Source organism: Euleptes europaea, chromosome 1 (assembly GCF_029931775.1).
Source record: "Euleptes europaea isolate rEulEur1 chromosome 1, rEulEur1.hap1, whole genome shotgun sequence".
Classification (NCBI taxonomy): Eukaryota; Metazoa; Chordata; class Lepidosauria; order Squamata; family Sphaerodactylidae; genus Euleptes; species Euleptes europaea.
In genome coordinates this window covers 27,510,130-27,532,748 of record NC_079312.1, presented here as the reverse complement: position 1 = coordinate 27,532,748, position 22,619 = coordinate 27,510,130, and the positions used below count along the sequence as shown (strand labels likewise).

Below are 22,619 nucleotides of genomic sequence, written 5' to 3'. Positions count from 1 at the left end.
TTTGCAAACGTATCGCTGTGTTATCAGCAAACACTTTTACGGCAATGTTTCCCTTCTGACTGTTTCTGGGACGCTTTCTCTTGAGGTGCGGACATTTTTAACATGTATTCGTTTTCCCGCCCACAACATTAAACACACCCACATTTCCCGGGGAGGGGGGAGAGATAGGGAAAGCTGAAGACAGGGGCAGATAAAGGTTTATTGGGTGGTGGGTGGGAAGGAGAGAAGGAAGCAGAAAAAGGGGGAAAGCTATGGGGGGGCCTTCAGTAAAAGGGAAAGAAATAGTGGATGAAGGGGAAATGAGATGCCCCCTGCAAGACCTTGTGGGTTCTACACTTATACTACCTAAATTCAATCTCCAGCTTTCCTCATTAGAGTTCACTACACCTTTTTTCTACTTGGATTCTCTGCTTTTCAGGTGCCCTGTGTGTTCCAATCTGCCTTACACAAGGCTGTTATATTTTCAAAGGCAGGGTAGCTGTTGCTTCTTTGTCCCAGCAGCATTAGGAGCAGCCCAAGATCTTTTTTGCAAGTGCTGGTGGAAAGTGCTGACAGGTTGCAGCTGACATGGCAACTCCATAGGGTTTTCAAGGCATGAGACTTTGAGGTGATTTGCCATTGCCTGCCTTTGTGTAGCAACCCAGGGGAAGGGCCATAGCTCAGTGGTAGAGCATCTGCTTGGCATGCTGAAGGTCCCAAGGTTCAATCCCCAGCATCTCGAGTTAAAGGGAATAGGCAGGTAGGTGATGTGAAAGACCCCTGCCTGAGACCCTGGAGAGCCGCTGCCGGTCTGAGTAGATGATACTGACTTTGGTGAACCAAGAGTCTGATTCAGTATAAGGCACCTTCATGTATTCATGTAACCCTGTACTTCCTTGGTGGTCTCCCATCCAAATACTAACCAGGGTCGACCCTATTTAGATTACGAGATCTGGTGACCTTGGGCTAGCTTGGGTCCTTTTTGTTTTGTTTTTGCAAGTACCATAATTTAAGTCTGCATACCATTTCCTGTGCTGTGTCAAGGTTGTGGCTGGCCACAGACTGAGAGGCTTTTCTATCACACCCAGCAATGTGTCGCCACTCTTTTTTTTCCTCCTTAACATGAGATCTTTTTCTGTGGAAAAGATCTGGGAGACCCAAGTTTAACTCCTGGAGCACTTGCAGATGGACTAGGGGCTGCCTAGTGATAAAGAGGCCAACTGGTTGAGCTAAGCAAAGTTATCAAATAGATTGGAATTTGACATAATTTTCCGCTGTACCCTGCATTTCATGGCCCCTTGACCCTGCTTTTTATACCTCCTACATAAAACAGTAGCTTAATTTATTTTAAACATTTTTATGCCCCCTTTCCACTCGACTATAGTCTCCAAGGCAGCAAACATCAAAATTTCAACATTTAAAACATTTAAAATAAATAAGTCTGTCTGTTTCAGTTAGAGCTATTTATTTTAAATAAACGAAGTGGTTTATTGAAAGAGACAAGATTGTTGACAGCTGGTTCCGGAGGCAAGATGGCGACCAGCACGCAGCTTGTGTTATGCTTTCAACCGATGTTTAAAAGATTTAGTGTTTTACTTTATCTATTTCAACTTTATTCTAACTGGAGAGGCTTTGGTTTATTTTAACCGTTCTTGATAATTAATAACGAGACCTGGAAACTTCACTAGTAATTCTGTTTTTAGACTTCTGGTTGACTAGCGAGAAGAGAAGGCAAGACGAACTGCGTCCTTGAGAGCAAGATAACTCCTACTCCCCTGAGAAGAACAAGATAAATGGGGAAGAAAAAATGCTGGAGAAGGCTTTCCACTCTAATTCACCTGTGAAGGCATCTAAACAACAAATAGGGCTCTCAACCTCCAGGTGGAGGCTGGTGTTTTGGAATTACACCTGATCACCAGCCCACAGATCTGTTCCTCCGGAGAACATGGCAGCTTCAGAGGGCAGACTCTATGGAAAACGTAGGTTTCCCCCATGTTACCCCTTCCACAGACCCCACTCCCAAATCTCCAGGTAGGGTTGCCAAGCTCCAGGTAAGTCCTGGAGAATCTCCTGGAATTACAGCTGATCTCCAGACTATAGAGTCCACTTCTCCGGAATAAAATAGCTGCTTTGGAGGGTGGACTCCACGCCATTATACCCTGTTGAGGGTACAGACAACACCCAAAACCAGGGAAGAGGCCAAGAACAGGGAGTTAATGGGAGAGAGTTTCAAAGTTTTGGTGCCGTGACAAAGAAGACTGAGAGGATCCACTCGTACGCATGAAACTATGGGCTCTAGCCTACAAAAGCATGCACCTGTTTTTTTTACAAGGTGAGTCTCTAAAGTGAAACTAGGCTCCAATTTCTTTTTGAATTAATTATCAGCCTGTTCAAATGAGCAGGCAGCTGTTCAGGAGCTGCTCCTCCACCAGTTCCTTGTTACCTCAGCAACACCTGCTACCTATGTATTCTTTCCCTTCTTGTAACTTTAATAACCTCAACTGTGGCCTAGGTGACTGAAAGGAATCACCCACTTCTGAAAATTGTAAAGAGAAACTCATTGTACTTCTGGCCCACAAAGCATCATGGCCACTGCACATCCAGCAGAAACCTTTCAGGATGAAGCTGTTTGTTCCATCTGTCTGGATTGCTTTTGAGACGCTGTGATGATCATAAAATGTTTCTGCCAAGTATCGGAAAGGCTCTGATTGTAATGATCTCTGTAATGATCAGAGTGCAGACCTCTGTTTTCCTGGCAAAGTCTTAGACAACTTGGGAAGATTGTAGAAACAGATAAAACAGGTTAGCTTGGAGTTGAAGAACAAATCAGCAATGGAGAGGATGTGCTCACAACACCAGAACGTTCTCTCTTCAGCAAAACTGATGAGTGCCTCCTTTGCCAGGTGTGCAAGAGATCCAAAGCTCCCCAAAGTCACACAGTTATTAACTCAAGAAGCTGCTGCAGATTACGAGGTCTCAGTTTACTTTAGTATTCAGTGTCACCAGGAATACATGAGTTCTATAGACGATTATATACATGAACATCACCAGACGGCCAGTATAGAAATCAAATAGATTACATAATTGGAAGCAGAAGATGGAGAAGCTCTATTATCTCGGCAAAAACAAGACCAGGAGCCGACTGTGGTACAGATCATGAATTGTTAATATCGAAAATCAAGATTAAGCTTAAGAAAAACAACAGAACATTCATAGCACCAAAATACAATCTAAGCAATATTCCTGAAGAGTTTAAAGACCATGTAAAGAATAGATTTGCATTACTGAGTTCAAGTGAATGTAAACCACAAGAACTCTGGGTGGAAACTAGGGATATTATCAAGGAAGAATGTGCAAATACTATCCCTGTAGCCAAAAGAAATGAAAAGCCTCAATGGATGTCTGAGGAAACTCTTAAAATTGCCAAAGATCGACAAGAAGCAAAAGTAGCAGGTAACAGAAACAGAATCAAAAGTCTAAGTTCAATGTTCCAGCAACTTGCACGAAGAGACAAAGAGAACTATTATAACAACCAGTGTAAAGAAATAGAAGAGACCAACAAACAAGGACGAACGAGAGATCTGTTCCACAAGATCCAAGAAATCAAAGAGAAATTTAAAGCATGGTTAGGCATGCTGAATGATCAGCATGGAAATACATTAACATTAAAATGTCCAGTTTATCGCCAGGTATGATCTATCAGGCAGCCTTACATTAGGCAGTGGTTTGTCTAGTCCAGTGGTGTGTACTTCAGATGGCGGTAGATCTCTATTCCCGGCCCTGCTACCCAAAATGCTTCTACCTGGAAATACTGGTGATCTTCTGCTCTCTCATGGGATTGTGGCTCTTCTCTCTCCCCTCAATCCTAATTTTAGATTTCAGTTTTTCAGAATTATCTAATTGTTGGAGAAGAGAGACGCTTTAAAACAAATTAAAACATTCCAAAGGAAAGCATTTCCACAGCCTCGTAAGAGTTGGGTTTTTGCTCACTAAAGGAACCATTTAAAATGTTAACAGGCTCGCTATCTATCTAGCCGACATTTGTATATTCTGAAATCATATTAGCGCTGTTCTGTGTCAATCGGGAGAGCTTTGACTGTGATTTTTGATGCTTCTCACCTTGTGAAGAACACAGTGGCCTTGCAGTTTTTCTTTTCATTTCTGGAAGGCACAGAGTTGCTGTTATGTGTAGTCTAGGAATTTTCTGTCGAGAGCAGAGGTTAGACATGTCTAGTTCTGAGATAAGATTCCTGAGGTATACCAAGTAAGATCAGAAGGGGAGCGGGGAGAGAAAGCATGGCCTGTTATACAGAATGGGTTAGGAGAGAATGCCAGCCATTGTGCTTTGTACATGCATGAACTCATATTTTTGTGAATATTATAAAACATGCCCTTGAACTCAGTCTTTTAAGCGTTGGATCTGGGAAACCCAGGTTCGAATCTCCACTCTGCCATGGAAACTTGCTGGTTGACCTTGGGTCAGTCACACACACTCAGCCCTAACCCTGGCTAGTATTTGGATGGGAGACCTCCAAGGAATACCGGGGTCATGACGTGGAGACAGGCAATGGCAATGGCAAACCACCTCTGAATGTCTCTTACCTTGAAAACCCTACGGGGTCGCTATAAGGGCGAAAACGCACGGTCGCTTTAGCCTGCTTTCTTCCCTGTTCCAGCCAGGATTCAGCCAGGATCGAACGCACGTTCGTGCGTTCGATCCTGGCTGAATCCTGGCTGGAAGAGGGCAGAAAGCAGGTTAAAGCGACCGTGCGTTTTCGCCCTATGTCAGCTGTGACTTGATGGCACATACACACACAATCAGGATGATGTAAATACAGAAACCATTCACTCGGTTTACTAAACTAGCTAATGCCTGTAATATATGGGGGGTTCCAGGTTTTGCCGATGCAGATGTTGACTAACTGCAAAAACTAGTGAACGGGTCCTTGTACTTTTTCTGATTAGAGCTGAATTTGGCATAATTACATCTCACTGTACGTCCTCCATTTCATGGCTGGTTTACCCTCAAGTTTTCTTCCCATACCTCTATCAGACTCCATCTGAGCCAGGATGGAGTCCAGGGCTGCAGCACCTGCCAGCATTTTCTGCTTTCTAGGAATCGCCCAGGAAAAGCCTCCGAATAGGGCAAGGAGGGGTGTTACGCTTTCACCCTGGCCTCCCCTTCCCTCCCCTAGTTGCCTTTCCTGAGGTTTGTTTGGATCAGCCTTTCCTCCCTGGCCTTCCCTGGGTTGGCTCAATAAAAGATTTTCTGGGGACAAGCTGACCCCAGCTTCCACCAATGGAAGGCCCCTGGCGAGTGAAGGGAATCTGGGCCGATGGCCTCCTTGGCTGGGCCCTGCTTTCCCCTGCTTCTCCCTCTCCTGTCTGCCTGCCCAGGACCTAGGGGGTCCCAGCTGCTGTTGGCCTCCTGGTCTGGAGTCTGTTGCTCCAGGCTGCTGGTGTTGCTTGCTGCGTGGCCTAGGGTTGCCAACCTCCAGGTACTAGCCGGAGATCTCCTGCTATTACAACTGATCTCCAGCCGATAGAGATCAATTCACCTGGAGCAAATGGCCGCTTTGGCAATTGGACTCTATGGCATTGAAGTCCCTCCCCTCCCCAAACCCCGCCCTCCTCAGGCTCCGCACCAAAACCCTCCCGCTGGTGTGTATATATATAAAGAATATATGTTTTTCCCTTAAACTAAATGAATAAGGCACTACAAGAGTGACCAGGTAACCCTAGCGTGGCTCCATCCTTGCTCCATTCCTGCAGCCTTTGGCAGGGCTGCCTGCCCCAGTAGTGGTTGGGTAAAACTGTTGGCCCCCTTGCTGGCATCTCTGCTGGAGCAGATGAGTGCAGGGATGCAGCCACCCCACCCTGGACAACCTCCTATATAAAATGACAGCACAGTGAGGATCCACTCATTGCATCTGAAGAAGAGGGCTCCAGACCACAAAAGACTGTGGGTTTTGTGTGTGTGTGTGTTAAATTGTTAATCTTTGAAGTGCTAATAGACTTTTCTTTGTTTGTTTCAAAGTTAATTAGGAATCTGTTAATAATAGAAGGTGAGGAAGGAATTTTCCTCCAGCCAGATTGGCCAGGGATCCTGGAGGGTTTTTTTCCCCCTGCATTCCTCTGGGCTAGGGTTGTCAACCTCCAGGTGGTGGCTGGAGATCTTCTGCTATTACAACTCATCTCCAGGCAACAGATCAGTTCACTGATTTGGAAGGTGGACTCCCCTCCCCTCCCCAAAACCTGCCCTCCACAGGCTCAACCCCCTAAATCTCCCAACCTGGCAAACCTACTGTGGTCATAGAACAGGGGTCACTGGAGGTGTGGGGGGAGGTAGTTGTGAATTTCCTGCATTGTGCAGGGGGTTGGACTAGATGACCATGGAGGTCCCTTCCAACTCTGTTTCTATGTGTCTCTAACCATTCCTCCAGAGGCTCCCTGTTTATCATCTCAGCCTTGTTTGTTATATAGGCAGTGTGTCAGTTCTTGTACCTTTAATTATTGCAACTGCTGCCTAGACATGTGGTAGCTGGGAGATAAAAGAGAACCTCCCATTTCTGGAAACAGGAAAGTGAGACTCATTTTACCTGCAGCCTACGAAAAACATCATGGCCGCTGCAAATCCAGCAAAATCCCTTCGGGATGAAGCTACTTGTTCCATCTGTCTGGATTACTTTCAGGATCCTGTGATGATCATAGAGTGCGGGCACAATTTCTGCCGAGCCTGCATCACCAAGTATTGGAAAGGATCTGATTGCAGTGCCAGCTGTCCGGAATGCAGGCAGTTGTTTTCCTGGACAAATCTCAAACCAAACAGGCAACTGGGGAATATTGTAGAAACCGCTAAACAGTTCAGTTTGCAACTGAACAACAGCTCGAAATTGGGGAGAATGTGCAAGGAACACCAGAAACCCCTGACTCTCTTCTGCAAAACTGATGAGATCCTCATTTGCACGGTCTGTGACAGGACCAAAGCTCACCGAAGTCATGCTGTGGTTCACACAGAAGAAGCTGCTGCAGATTACAAGGTAATGGTTTACTTTAGTATTTGGTATCTCTTGGGAGCCCTGACCTGAATGGCCCAGGCTAGCCTGATCTCACCAGATCTCAGAAGCTAAGCAGGATCAGCTCTGGTTAATACTGGGATGGGAGACCACCAAGGAATACCAGGGTTGCTGTGCAGAGGAAGGCACTGGCAAACCACCTCTGCTAGTCTCTTGCCATGAAAACCCCCAAAAGGGGTCGCCATAAGTTGGCTGCGACTTGACGGCACTTTACACATACACACCTCTCTTGGGATCTGTGATTTCTGTAGCCTGTGTTGTTGCACTGAAAAGCTCAGCGTAGACGTTAACATTCCTTCTCTGACCGTAACGATGACGCTGCAATACTAAAGTGAGCTACACCCTTCTAAATGCATTGAACTAAATGGGCATACAGGGGTTTAACTTGAGTTCCAAACAGGCCAGAAGAAAAATTTCCTGCCCCTTCAAATATGGGTTTAGTCTGTAGTTGAAGCTTTTTATAGCATGGAGGATAATAACTTCATCCTATGAAGTGTCTGCTTAAAAGGACACCTTTTCTCCATACCTGTTTGCAATCCTAGGTGTACCTCTGGTTAGGTTTACTCTGTGGGTGTGCTTGATAATCTCCATATACCTCTTATCATACCTGCAATTTCCTTCCTCCTTCTCTGTTCAGAACTAGGGAAGAGGGGTGTTACATTAGGGTCGCCATACTCCAGGTGGAGCCAGGAGAACGTCAGGCCCCACCTGGAGGTTGGCAACCTTAGCCACTGGCACACTATATCAAATCACACGGCACCCTTGCATATGCTTCCTGGCACCTGCTTCTTCTTAAATCTTGGTGAATAAAATTCAAAGAATCTTAAATGCAAGAGAAACAAGAAAACGTGGACTATCAAGCGCCTCCCTGCCAGATGACTAGCAGAGCCCTGTGCCTCCCCAGGCGGATGCGTTTACAACTGTCCCCCCACAGCTTTGCTGTAGGTGCGGACTTTGTTATGGCTCTGAGCTTGGCAATAGGGTTGCCAGCCTCCAGGTAGGGATTGGCAATCTCCTGGAATTACATCTGATCTCCAGGCTACAGAAATTTAGTTCTGGAAAATATAGCCGCTTTAGAGTGTGGATTCTATGGCATTATACCCTGGATTCTATGGCATTATACCCCTAAATCTCCAGTAATTTCCAAACCCAGAGTTGGTAACCCTACTTGGCAACCTTTTCCTGCTCCTGTGCCGGGAGCAAAGCCTGCCAGGGAAACCACCATAAGAAGACTTTTGGTTTGGAACCTCCTGGCAGGCTTTGGCTGGCTCCAGCCCCCGTGGCAACAATTTTGTGCCAGCACACATTGCTTCATTGAGTAAACGTCAAAGCCTTTCTCCAATGTACTTGGTTCTTTCTCCCAACTAAAGCTATTCAGGCGCCTTATGATGGTAATATGCCAATATCCTTTCTCAAAATTCCAAGGATGCCTGCAAGTTTAATAAGAACAGGGACCCCAGTCGTAAGACAACAGACACTTAAAAATATAATACATTATTTTTTTCTTAGGAGAAGCTGTGGATATATCTAGAAAATCTGAAGAAAGAAAGAAACCAGATTCAGTCAGCTAAATCAAATGGAGCAAAGCCAAGTCAGGAGTTATTGGTAAGCAAAGGCTTCCAAGATATCTTTTAGAGAAAACCATTCATCAAATAACCTAGACCAGTGACAGTAAAAGCTGTATTGGAACTGGAGCAACCAGGTGCTCGGGGAAAAGGGGTGAGAAAAAAAGAAGTTTGTACCTGGTGCTAGACACACTAGGTGCCAGATGGCTGTGGGGTGGGGCTTCCAAATTCCCAATGCAATGGCAGTAATGCCTGCCTCTGTGGTCTACCCTTCTCATTTCTGATTGTGGCTAGGGTTGCTAACTCCAGGATGAGAGAAAGATGATGAAATGTGAAGCGATCCTAATGGCACATGTGAATAGCCCAAAAGGATTGTTTTCCAACATATATTCTCATTTAATTGAAATAGACACAAGTATGTCAAATGGAGTGGAAACAATAGGGGAAGATGATATTGGGATGCAAATAGAACAAAATATGTGGAATAAATTATGGATGACTCAAACAAGGAAAACTATATCAATAGTCCTTAGGGATAATTCTTTGAACCTACTACAGCAGTGGTATATTACGCCGGTGCATCTTGCAAGAATAAGTAACACAAATAATCCAAAATGTTGGAGAAATTGCAACATGTGGTGGTCATGCCATGTAGTGAGGAAAATATTTATAGAAATGACAAATGTTATGCATCAAATCATCCATGCGACACCAGCATTGGCTCTATTAACAGATTCTGGGCAGCACAATTGAGGAATACTTTTTAAAAAATTATTCCAGGATGCTAGGTTTCAACAAGGATCAAATCTGAACGTTTTGCTTTCTTTACTTTATTCTTTGCCCTGCCCTGTAGACTTTTTATTGCAATCATCACGAGGGTTCAAAGTCTTTTTAGAGAAGGGTGTGGGTGGCTTGAGGAAATCTTTTGAGGGCAAACACAAATTAACACACAATCCTTTTCTATCCACCCACACTGTCTTTTCAACTGTCCCCTTTATTCCATTTAACAACTCTCTGATAAATGTTCACTTTGATCAAGTTCTGATGCCTCCTCAAATTCATGTTTTGAATCACTCACACACACATGAAAGGCATAAACAGGGAGCGACGTCCATTCTTTAAAGATCGTCTTTAGTAGCAATGATGAAGTAGGGAATGTTGCTTCTACATTTCCAACCCTGTTGTTTTCCAAGTCATGCCATCCCACTTTAAAAGATCTTAAGAAAAGATTCCTTCCTCAATTTTTTTAATTAAAGCATTTGTATGCTACTTTTCTCGCCAATGAGGACCCAAAGTGGCTTACAAAACAAAAATACAGTATAAGCAAATGGGATAAGGGGGTGGGGCTTTCAAGTGTAGGGCAGATCTTCCTCAAAGCTCCATGTCTACAACCCTCCGGTTCTTGCCCTTTGGGCCAGCTAAGATTCACAAAGGTTACTGCAAGAAGGGAGGAGGGCAGAGGCTCCGTTATAAGGTCTTACAGTAGCTGGCTCATGTTCCAAATCCCTCCCCTCCTTCTTTGAGAGCCACTGTACTGTCTCACTAGTATTCTATTAGAGGGACAAATGGTATCATCTAAACCAGCTGATACACTGATATCTCACCTCCTGCAGCTGCAATGTCTGTGACCCTTCCAGGTGACTGATTTTGTTAAGACTTGTGCATGCATCTAATTTTTTCCTACATTTTCTCAAGAGGTAAGCTAAATCAATTCAAGTTGATTTCATCCCAGATGTTTGATGGAACTGGACTGTAGGTAGAGCAGTATGATGGCTGTGCCTGGCTTTTAAACCAACCATTCATATCGACCCCTTACAGAAACAGACCAAAGCAAAGAGGAAAGAGATTGTGTCTGAATTCCAACAGCAGCAGCAGTTTTTGAAAGAACAAGAGCAACTCCAGCTGTCCAAGCTGAAAGACCTGGAAAAGGAGATTGAGAAGAAAAGAGATGATTATGCCAGCAAGTTTGTGGATGAAATATCTTACATCACTGATCTGATTGGTGAAGTGGAAAAGAAGGATAAGCAACCCACAAATGAATTCCTGCAGGTAAGAACCCAGTCTATAATGCTTCTGTGGGCATATGCTGTACCTTCAATTATTCTTGTCAGAAAGGCTCTCTTTTTTAGCCTGATTTCTTTAACACTTCTCTGCATTCAGGAAATAACTGTGTGGCCATGTGAAACTGCCTCCAAACCAGTCCATCATTCAGGATTGTTTCCTCTGACTGGCCACAGCATTCCTGGAGTTAAGATCCTTCCCAACATCTGCTACCTTAGTGCCTTTAAATGGGGATGCTGAGGATGGAATTGTGGGCCATCGACATATAAAAGGAGAGAGCAGGAGACATTCTCTAAACTCATGCTCAGTATAACTGACAGTACCTGTTGCAAAAATTATGGTTCTTACTTCAGTATAAACAAGAATACTATATGCTGTATGCATGAAATTTAAGGTCAGAATCACTTTAAACAGCTTGTGAGAAATCTGTCTAAATCGTTTCTTTCTCCATTCTAGGATATTGGAAGCCTACTGGACAGGTATGTGGGTTTGTTTGTTTTTGTAATTGCTTCAAATCACTCAGGCTGCTTCCACAGAGACAATTTTGCTCGTCCAAAGTTTTTCAGAGTATCCACATGTCATCCTCCTCCTGTTCTCCTTTCACAGTTTCTCCTCCTATGCTCCAAATGATGTTTCTAGAAACATCAGAGGCGAAGCAGGTTAGCCTGCATGTGGATAAACAGACATAGATTACGCCAGCACAGAATTTTGGAATTCTGGGCAAAGTTCTGCCTGTGTTCTGCGTGTGGATTAAAGTTTCACTTTTCAAAGTGTAGTGCTTTATGGCAAGGCTGCCACTCCACTGACTCCTGTGGGATCTGTAGGTTTGCTTCCACCAGTCTTACATGCTACTGCATTATGCATGTTCCTGGTGTCATTTTCCCTGCTCACAATTGCCCCTTGCAGTGACTTTACTCCCTGACCCATTCCAGATGAATGTCTCTAAAGGGTGTGATTTATTTTTTTTAGTGTGGAGGGGGTTAATTTGCACCCCTCCTGCAACTTCTGTGTTCTACCATGCCCCCTCCTCAAGCTGCTTTGCTCTTTTAAAAGCAGCACCAGGATGTTTTCCACATGGGAACCGGCTTGCATAGTTTCTCCATTGCTGGCATGTCTGCCAATACAGCATGGGGAAATGGGGCTTCCACGTGGCAGGTTTCCCTGCCCCAGTCCCCCAGCAGCAGCCAACCCTGGTCCCTTGGGCCACTGGAGCTTTTTCAATGTTTTTAATCAACAATTTCCTATTGTTGTATCAATATACTGCTAAAATAATAAGCACAACAGGTTCTGTGAGTTCCCAGTTTTCTTTCTTTCTTTTTTTAAAAAAATTCTTTATCCCTATCCATTGCAAAGATATGCCTTTCCCCTTATATCTCTGCAAGGGAAGGAGCTAGATACTTTTTAAATGAAAGCTGAGAATTCACAGAACATGTTACACTTGTTGTTATAACAGTATATTGGATGTAATATATGATATTGCTGATTTTAACACCCTCCCCCCCAGTGGTAGGGAGGGAAATTGCTGCCCTAGCATTGCCAACCCTGGACTGAGAAATTCCTGGAGGTTTGGAGATGGAGCCTGGGAAGGGTGGGATTTAGAGTGGGGAGGGACCTCAGTGGGGTTTTATCTATTTATGAAATATATTTCTATGCCGCCTTTCCACCTCATAAAGTCCTCAAGGCGGTGAACATCAAGGCATTAATATTTTAAACCCTAAAAACATTTAAAATGTATATGAAAAATATTTAACAATACAATGAAAACATATAGACATACAAACACAACACAACAAGGGAGGTTTACTTGGGGTGTGCCAAATGAAACAAAGAAGTCTTCACCTGCTGGCAGACAACGATGACAGAGGGAGACAGACAAATCTACCTGGTGATGGAGTTCCAAAGTTTCCCTGTCGTGACCAAGAAGACCCTTAATTGGATTGCCACCCACCTAGCCTCAGGGGGCTGGGCATCTGAAGTAATTATCAGAGACTAGATTATCTGATAATCCAAGATTATCAGAGACTAATGTCAGGGTCCAAAGAAGCCATTTCCTCCTGGAGATCAGTTGTAATTTCAGGAGATCTCCAGGCCCCACTTGAAGGTTTGCAACTAGGCCATTGTGGCAGCAGGATCAGGGGAAATGGCTGCTAAGTGGGTAAGAGAACCCAAACTTTCCAACCCACTAAGCAGGCATTCTGGCTTTACTGTGGTCTTTCCCAAATCTTTGGAGGAATGCAGGTTTGAGAAAGACGAGAATAGCACTAGGAAGTGCACAAATGCACCACGATACTGTGCGGATAACGGGGAAAAACCCGCTTCCCACTGTCATTGAACCTGGGTCAGATAAACCGTGTGGAAATGGCCTAAGACAACATTAGTACATAATGTATATATTTAAGCTATTCATCTATTGAAAGCCTCATTCCTCAAGATGGGGTGATCATTTTTGAAGAGTCGTGGTTTCTGTCTAGTAAAGTAGGGTTGTGTCTTGATCTGTCTGTTTCCTTTTCCAAACCTTTCTGCAGTACACCAGTCAAGCCCCAGCTGAGAGCTCCTTCCCAATTACCATCAACAGGGCCATTACGCTCAGCTGGGAACAACCTACTGGTGGTCCCTGGACCTAAAAGCATCTAGCTGGCCTCGATCAGAGCTAGGGCCTTCTCAGCCCTGGTCCTGGCCTGGTAGAACACTCTGTCAGATGAGACTCAGGCCCTGCGGGACCTAAATCTGTTCCACAGGGCCTGTAAGACCAAGATGTTCCACCAGGCCTAAGGTTGAGGACCGTGATGGCTTCCATCTTGCTGGCTTCCCTCCCCCTCCCTTTCTCTCCCTCCCCGTCTTCCTTTCCTTTTATGTATCTATCCCGTTTTGTGGTTCCCACCCCTCCCTTTTGAGACTATTTATTGTTTCTCTATTCCTTCTCTTTGTGGAGGTCCCCACCAAGGTTCTGTGATATGGTTTTTGGGTACCTTGGGAATTGTAAAGTGTTTCGGCGGTTTTAAATTGTAAATTGTTGGGTTTTATTTTTATTAATATGTGTGAGCCTGACCAAAAGTTGGGAAAGGGCAACATACAAGCAAAATTAATAAACAAATAAAAACAGAAAGAGTCAGATGATAATCATCTTCAAGTACTTGAAGGGCTGTCATATAGAGAGTTGTTTTCTGTTGCCCCAGGAAGTCGAACCAGAACCAACGGGTTGAAATTAACTCAAAAGAGTTTCCATCTAGACATTAGGAAGAACTTTCTAACAGTTAGAGCTGTTCCTCAGTGGAACAGGCTTCCTTGGGAGGTGGTAAGTGCTCCTTCCCTAGAGGATTTAAGCAGAGGCTAGATGGCCATCTGTCAGCAATGCTGATTCTGTGACCTTAGGCAGGTGATGAGAGGGAGGGCATCTTAGCCATCTTCTGGGTATGAAGTAGGGGCCACTGGGGGTGTGGGGGGGAGGTAGTTGTGAATTTCCTGCATTGTGCAGGGGGTTGGACTAGATGACCTTGGTGGTCCCTTCCAACTCTATGATTCTGTTTTAGGCTCCTTTTCACAATTCATGAATTCAGCTCAGCTGAGAATCTCCTTCTGAAGGAGCATTTATATTAAATCTTAATATTGTTAGTTTTTTTTTTAATTTGAGCATCTTTGAGAGCCAGTTTGATGAAAAGCTTAAATTAGGTCCTAATAAGAACAGAATCCGTTATGTGACAGCTTTCTCTCTTTGGCTTTCTCCCTTCAGATGTAAGAAGGGAAAATTTCAGTATCCAGCTGTACCTGATTCTTCAGATGTGAAGAAAAGGCTTGATCAGTTCTGTCAAGAGAGCACCTCTCTGCAAATTTCATTCAGGAAAGTCAGAGGTAAAAGAAAACACTGTTATCTGATTGCTGGGGCCAAAGGTGAGAGCTATCGTGGCATAGTGTTAGACTAGGATATAGAAAACTCAGATCTGAATTCCCATTCTACCATGGGAGCTTGTTGGATGACTTTGGTGTTGTTACACACACTCCACTGAACCGTGGCCTCATTTCTACTCTCTAAAGATTTGCTTTAATTAAACCATTGGCAAATCTCCCTGCATGTTTAACTACCCTTTTTAAAACAGAATTATTAGTCTAGCTGTAGTTTCATTGTTCATTTAGCAAGAAGCTTGCACAAAGTATCAAAATTATTCATGAACATATTAAAATGTTTTTTTATGAAGATAGAAATAACTTCCGCTATTGTACAATGGACGTTTTACCTTTTTCTCTCCTACTCTTTTTGTCTTTCCAGAGAACACGTTGACACCAAAAGGGATCAAAGGTATGCCTCTGTCCCTGGTGCCTATATCCTCAAGAGTCTTTCCTGTTCATACATGTCTACTTGGTATTAATTTGAGTTTCTGAAAGCCAGTTTCACAGGGAAGACCCTATATTATGTAAGAGACAGTGCATAATAATTGTTCTAGACTAAGATCTGGGCAGCCACATTCAGATCCCAGTTCTTCCAACAAGCTGAGTGACCTTGAGTCAGTCACTCACTCATCTTAGCCTATCTCAACAGGCTTGTGAAGATAAAAAGGAGACCCCACTCTGATCTCCTTGGAGGAAGGGCAGGACAAAAATGAAGGTTTTGTGAAACACCTTCTGCAGTGAGGAGGCAGAGGAAAGCTAGGATGAACTCTGGTTTGGGAAAGAGCTGCAGTTTGGTTTCCATTTCTAAGGGGAGGGGAGGATATACTCTCAGCGTGGTTAAATGGAGATGTTTCCAAGCCCGAAGAAAACCTGTGCCTATGGTTAAATGGAAGGTGCGTGAATGCCTGTAATGGAGGAGCTCAGAGTTTAACCAGACACTCAACCTGCCTCCCCTCCACCTTGTTCTGAACCTATCAGAAGACCCCAAACCCACTACAATAATGATTTGAATCCAGTCCACATATTGGCACACTGCCCTGGCAATGTGAAATGGCACCAATGACAAAATGCACCATTTGATAGTGCATGAGGAGGAGTTGTGTGGACCTGTGCAGAACATGCTGAGGTCATAGTGTGATTGCCCCACCAAATTTCCCTCTCGATACCTTCCTTTACAAAGCAGTTGGTTCAATTAAAAGAACGGGATAACCATTTTTAATCTTGTTTACTCTTTTTCAGAAAATGTGTTGCTGGATCCAGAAACAGCCCATCCCCGATATGTTGTGTCTGCAGATCAGAAGACTGTATCATGGGGAGATGTCCGTCAGCAATTTCCCTACAACCCAAAGCGATTTCAACGTGTTCGCTGCATTCTTGGGTGTGAGGGATTCACTTCAGGAAAACATTATTGGACCGTGGATGTAGGGGATGGAGATTATTGGGCTTTGGGGGTGGCCAAAGAATCTGTGGAGCGGGAGGAGGAAATTGATCTTGAACCTGATGAGGGAATCTGGGCAATTGGACTTTACAGTGACCAATATAAAGCTCTGACCTCACCTCCTACCCTGCTGGATGTAGAGGAGGATCCAACAGAGATTCATGTTTGTTTGGACTATGAAGGGAGGACAGTTTCTTTTTATGATGCTGAAGATAATACCAATCTCTGCACTTTTCAATCTGCAGGTTTTGAAGGAGAGAAAATTTTCCCTTTTTTCCGGATTGTTGATTCATCAACTGTCCTGAGCTTGTATTCTTAAAGGACAGTTTAGTGCTCTGCCATGGTTGAGAATGGCAGATGCTGAGATCCAGGGGATCAAGATGAACATTAAAATTGATTTAGGGTGTTCTTTTTAGATACTTTTTGAAAGAAAAATGTGACATTTATGATCACTTAGATTTAGAAGGTGAAATCCAGGATGGGATGCTTTGATGCTGTCAGAAATGTGAAATAGCCTTCCTTCTGGAAAGCCCCCAGGAAGGGATATTTGGCTAACAGTGCAGCCTGTCATGAAAATAGTGATTCCCTGCATGTGGAATCTGAGATTTTACACACTTGTGACTCCTCTCCAAACCCCACCCGCAACACTCACATACACAGGAAAGGGCTCTTGCCCAAGTCTGAGTTTATTGAACAGGTAGGTAACAAGCAATCAAGGCAAATCCCTAGGAAGAGTCACCCACAGCCCAAAGCCCTGGATTTTACTCAGGGCAACAAACACAGAGTACCCCATAGGATGCTTGTGCATCACTCTATCTAGGGGTCTCAGAAACTGTACGTACTATTGTGTGCATGCTGTAACAGGGTTTTGTTCTTCTTTCTTGCTACTGACCTTAGCTTTCAGATAAGGTCTTTGCTCCCTTCTGTCTGCATCTTGTGTGTCTGATAGAATGTTTCTTGGGAGAGAATGGGTTTTTTGGATTCTTAGAGAAACAGAGAAAGACCTAATGGAACAAAGATGGCTATACTTTGGGCAATAGAAATGAGTAAGAAAACTCTGGCTTGGTTTTGCTTTCTAAAATTGCCAGTCCACAAGTGTTTATGCTAGAATAAAATGTGTTAGTCTTCAACGTAGTACAGAACTCCTTCCTGATGTTTTTTACTGCAACAAATGCAGTAGCCGCTCAGGATGGATTCGTTACCATTAACTTAATATTAGGATTTTTTTTTCACCTTTTGGGTGCAAGGCCTGAATTTCTTGATGAATACGACATTCCTAGCTGGTGATGTGAAGTCCATCAAGAGAACTTGCTATGAGTATTAACTACTGCAAACAATGATGGGCATTACAGTGGTGTAAAAGTTTTTTTGAAAAACTTTTCCATCCCACGATAGTTTCCCCTCTCACCTTTCTCAGAGCTGTCGAGGTTCCATATCCCATGAGTCATTGCTAACTATATCAAGGAAGTGGTAGAAGCCACTGTTTGAAGGAGGAAATAGGCACAGATGATTAGATGGTCTCCATGCTTTCAGCTGCTTTGGAATTAGAGCTTTGTGGCCAACAGATAGTAAAAGACTCTTTCCTGGGAGCATAATGAAATGTTCTAATTGCCGTGGGGCAAAAACAATCATATGACATCATCATGGAATTCCTGATGTAGTGACCTTTCATATGAAAAGACTCCTAGTGGTAAGTGTATCTTATAGGGTAAACCTAATGTATCTGAGGGTCCCTGAGAGTGCAGTGAGGTAATAATGCAAATCAGTTTTGGTTCATTAGGGGTGCTTATTATAGTTCAGGAGCCCCATGGCACAGAGTGGTAAGCTGCAGTACTGCAGTCCAAGCTCTGCTCACGACCTGAGTTCAATCCCAATGGAAGTTGGTTTCAGGTAGCCGGCACAAGGTTGACTCAGCCTTCCATCCTTCCGAGGTCGGTAAAATGAGTACCCAGCTTGCTGGGGGTAAAGGGAAGATGACTGGGGAAGGCACTGGCAAACTACCCCGAAAACAAAGTCTGCCTAGTAAACGTCGGGATGTGACTTCACCCCATGACCCAGTGCTTGCACAGGGGACCTTTACCATTATCTTTTATTATGGTTTAGCTCTCAGAATGCTAAACTTGTGAGGTTTGCTTATAATGAGTGACCAGGGCAAGAATCTAGCCATCATTTCTCAGACCTGCTTCTTTATGGGTAAGAAATTCAAAGCTGAACAGTACAACAGATTATTGTCCATGCCAAAGCATGTAAAATATGTTTTGATCTTTTACTTTTCATGAAGAACTGCTGTCTTTTAAATGAAACTTTTAAATTTGCTAAATGGGTGATAGATATATAGTGATGTTCCATTAAGAATTATAATAGCCTCGGTATATGATAAGCTTCTACTTGTAAGGAATCATTCCATGGCCAGTGTTCATTCTAATATCGGTATTGGCAGCCTAATTTATTCAATTCTAAAATAATCTGGTCTAATTATTAAATGGTAGCATTTTGGGATAATGGAAAAATGAAATATATTAGACACTCAATGTGCTTGCTCAACATATTTATTCAAATGACTGCATTTATTGTAGCCTGCTGTAGCAAAGCCAGCATGGTCTAGTGGTTAAGAGTGGTGGACTCTAATCTGGAGAACTGGATTGGTTTCCCCACTCCTCCACATCAATCCTGCTGAGTGACCTTGGGCCAGTCACAGTTCTCTCTGAACTCTCTCAGCCCCACCTACCTCACAAGGTGTCTGTTGTGGGGAGGAGATGAGAAGATGATTGTAAGCCAGCTTGATTCTCCTTTAAAAAGGTAGAGCAAGTCAGCATGTAAAAACCAACTCTTCTTCTCCTTCATCATCATCAAATCATTATATTACTTGCTGGCTTTGTAACGTACTGTATTTTCCTCCTTATACCAAGTATAAGAATAAAATATAGCTATGATTTAATGTCATATTCTTTCCACCATTTCATTTATCCATCAGTTTAAGAAAAAACGTTTCAGTCCTTGGGTTGTCTTGATCAATTTTGTTTTTAAAAAAATCAATGGTGGGAAGTGTCATCAAGTTGCAGCCAACTTATGGTCCACTCATGGGGTTTTCAAGACGAGATGTTCAGAAGTAGTTTGCCATTGCCTGCTTCCACGTAGCGAGTCTACCCCTAAGACTCTAGGCAAGGCACATATGTATTATATGATGTGCTAATTAAAAATTTTACATTTTGAAAAATCAAATCAGTCAGGATAATGAACAAAGAACCCAAAGTTCTTAAAATACTCCATAAATGGTCCTAGATAATAGCATCTGCCTTATGAGTGACTCAGGACAGAACTATATATTCTATCATAATTCTTTCACCCAATGGTTTGCTTTGAATTTACAACAGACTGGAAAGCAATTTAAAGGGGAAAGATGACTGGGCAGCAGCACCATTTTAATCCCTTGCCACTCACCCCCCTTTTTCTGCTGAAAAGTGCCACCTCCAATTTTTTTTTTACCCCTGCTGGAAGACAAAAATATGAACACTGGTCAATTTCCCCCAATGGGGATAAAAGCAGCTTGGGATACCAACTTTTGACATGAAAATGGGGTGAGTGAAAAGGTTAAAGACGCTGATCCCTTCTCACTGGTCTCCGGCACATGTATACTATAAAATGAAAAATCCAGCAATATTGGGGCAAAGGAAAATCAATACCCAGCTGGTACAATTTTTTTTTTAATAAAAGTTTTTATTGGTTTTCAGTAATAAGTGGGAATACAGGGGGGAAATACAATTTTTGTTAAAATCCAGATTCCGCACCATGAGATGTGAACATTTTCTGCATCAATCTCACATTCTGCATAAAGCAGGCAGCATGAGGGGAAGGCTTTGGCCTCTATGCCCTCTTGGACCTCCTGGTTTGACACTGTATAAGACAGGATGCTGGGCTAGATGGACACTGGTCAAATCCAACAGAGCTCTTCTTATAAAGATCCATCCTTTTATCATTGCAAAAATTAAATAGCCCTCGCCATACAAATGGTGCATCTTTAAACCATTACTTTAATTCTCAACATTTCAGTAGTCCACTTTTGTTTACCTGCTGCTCTCCTATGCCGCACACTTTCACATCAAGACCTGAGCAGCTGAAAATACCATGATGTGAAAACTCCTGTTCTTCTGGCATATTTCTTTCATAGAATCATAGAGTTGGAAGGAAGGGACCACTAGGGCCATCAAGTCCAACCCCCTGCACAATGCAGGAAATTCATAAACCATCATATGTACTTTTAATACAATATGTTAGAAAGCTGTTCCATTCTTTATACAGGGAAATATCTATACACAGATATCACGTTTCTTATAATCTCAGTGGCACAATGTCCTGTATTAAATTCTAACTATATGTAAACCAAACTTGTCAAGACGTCCCAATGTCCCATTGTGGGTACATGGATCCTGCGCACCACACACAAAATGTGCTTGCTTCCGAGTTCTTGCTTCTGAAATCGGTCCTTGAGGCACCCATCGTCCCACATTTCCTGGAAAAAGGCCACAGGAATACTGACATGCAATTTTTTGCAATTTGGCAACTACGTAAGGATAATAACATTGATGCAGAACGAATATTGTGCCAACAGGAGGCTAGATTTATCCATCTTTTTCAATCTATTCAACCATATGGATTGAACTCCTTGGATTTATCTAGTTACATATAGTGTGTAGAACAGATATTATTGCATAGCCCAGGAAATATGTAGAATAAGTTTATAGTATAAGTAGTAGTACAAACTACAATATATAAGTTTTACAGGATTTTTACCATGACACAACACTTTAGAGAGAGAGATTATTGGCAACACCTGCCATGGATATTTTCCTTATACAGCATCATGTGGTTTAGCAAGTCAATGGACTAAGAGTCACATTCCAGGAGCTGCAAGATTGCGGCCGGGTGAGTTTACAATATTATGGCATTGGTATTAATTCCAACAATTAATGTTACATGTGTGTTATTACAATATACATTGTGCCTATTTTAGATAAATGAAATTAATATTCTGAGGAAGCCTACAAAACAAGATATAGCCAGAGTCTTGTCATTTTCCATTATTGGGACGTTGGCCTTGATTTGGGCATCAAGGCATTAGCCTGAGTCAATTTTGCAAAGAAAAATACATCATTGAAGGCACAAGCTGCATAACAAGGCTTGGAAGAAGTGATGTCCTGATTGGATTAATCAAACCAGCTGACTCGGAAGCAAGCTCATTTTGTGTGTGGTGCGCAGGATCCGTGCACCCACAACGGGACATTGGGACATCTTGACAAGTTTGGTTTACATAAAGTTAGAATTTAATACGGGACATTGTTCCACTTAGATTATAAGAACAGTGATATATCTGTGTATAGATGTTTCCCTATATAAGGAATGGAACAGCTTTCTAACATATTGTATAAAAAGTACATATGATGGTTTATCTTGTAAAGTATTTGAACACTTGCAGGTTTTCTCTTAAAAGTAAAGAATTTAGTGCATTGGTGGTTGCGTACTGAATAATTCCTTAGCCGGTTGCCAAATCTTTCTATTTAGTACGCTATTATTTGTTAACCTCCGGGTGGTGGCAGGAGTTCTGCTATTACAACTGATCTCCAGGTGCCAGAGATCAGTTCCCCTAGAGAAAATGGCCACTTTGGCAGGTGAATATCGATTTGTACACCATCGAAGTGCCTCCCCAAACCCCACCTTCCTCACGCTCCACCCCCAAAATCTCCAGTTATTTCCCAACCCGGAGCTGGCAACCCTATCCTGGGCATACAGCAGGGGTCACTGGAGATGTGGGGGGAGGTAGTTGTGAATTTCTTGCATTGTGTAGGTGTTGGGGATTCAATGCGAGGTCCATTTCTGCCAAGGCAGTTAAAGGGTTAACTTGTTTAGATCAACAGTTTAGATAGTCTCAAGGTGAGGATGAAATAACAGATGTCAGTAGTCCATTGGCTACAAATCGCCATTGCAAACGTGCAGAATGTCACGGAGTTAGAATTGTCTTTATTGCCCTGTTCCTTTGTTAAGGTTGTAAAACTTTAGGGCAGGATGGCCAGTTGCCTTTTGGATCTCACAGATGCGAGATGTTTGTTTCAGCTCTCTTGACCTGGGACACAGACAAAGGGATTTAAGCCACAGTACCCGCTAGAATCTCTAGCAAGGTTTGTAGGGAACTAGATAGAAAGATTGTTATTTGTTTTCACCCCGTGTAACCTACCCTGTTTAGGAAAGTAAAGGATTTTTGTTTGATTAAGAAAAAGTCTTTGACTCTGTTTTATTGTGTGCTCTGAACTGACTCTTTCTAACCACAATCACGATCCATGGGCCCTCAATATCTAACAGTAGGGAATTGGACTAGATGACCAGGGAGGTCTCTTCCAACTCTGTTTCTGTGTCTCTCCAACCATCCCTGTAGCAGCTCCCTGTTCATCGTCTCAGCCTTGTTTGTTATATAGGCAATCTGCCCGTTGTTGCACCTTTAGTGATGGCAACTGTTGCCTAGACGACTGGTAGGTGGGACCAAAAAAAAAAAAAAGGGGGAATCTCCCATTTCTGGAAACAGGAAAGTGAAACTCATTTTCCCTCCAGCCTGCAGAAAATATC

General features: G+C 43.1%; 1 protein-coding gene across 1 annotated transcript; it reads left to right on the top strand.

Moving 5' to 3' along the window:
• Window positions 1-6,598: 6,598 nt before the first annotated feature.
• LOC130488421 (E3 ubiquitin-protein ligase TRIM39-like) lies at window positions 6,599-16,323 on the top strand. The gene is made up of 7 exons (XM_056862098.1): window positions 6,599-7,019; window positions 8,565-8,660; window positions 10,439-10,669; window positions 11,138-11,160; window positions 14,412-14,530; window positions 14,946-14,975; window positions 15,806-16,323. The coding sequence occupies exons 1-7, from the start codon at window positions 6,600-6,602 to the stop codon at window positions 16,321-16,323; spliced, it is 1,437 nt and encodes a 478-aa protein (XP_056718076.1). The 5' UTR covers window position 6,599.
• The last annotated feature ends 6,296 nt before the right edge of the window (window positions 16,324-22,619 follow it).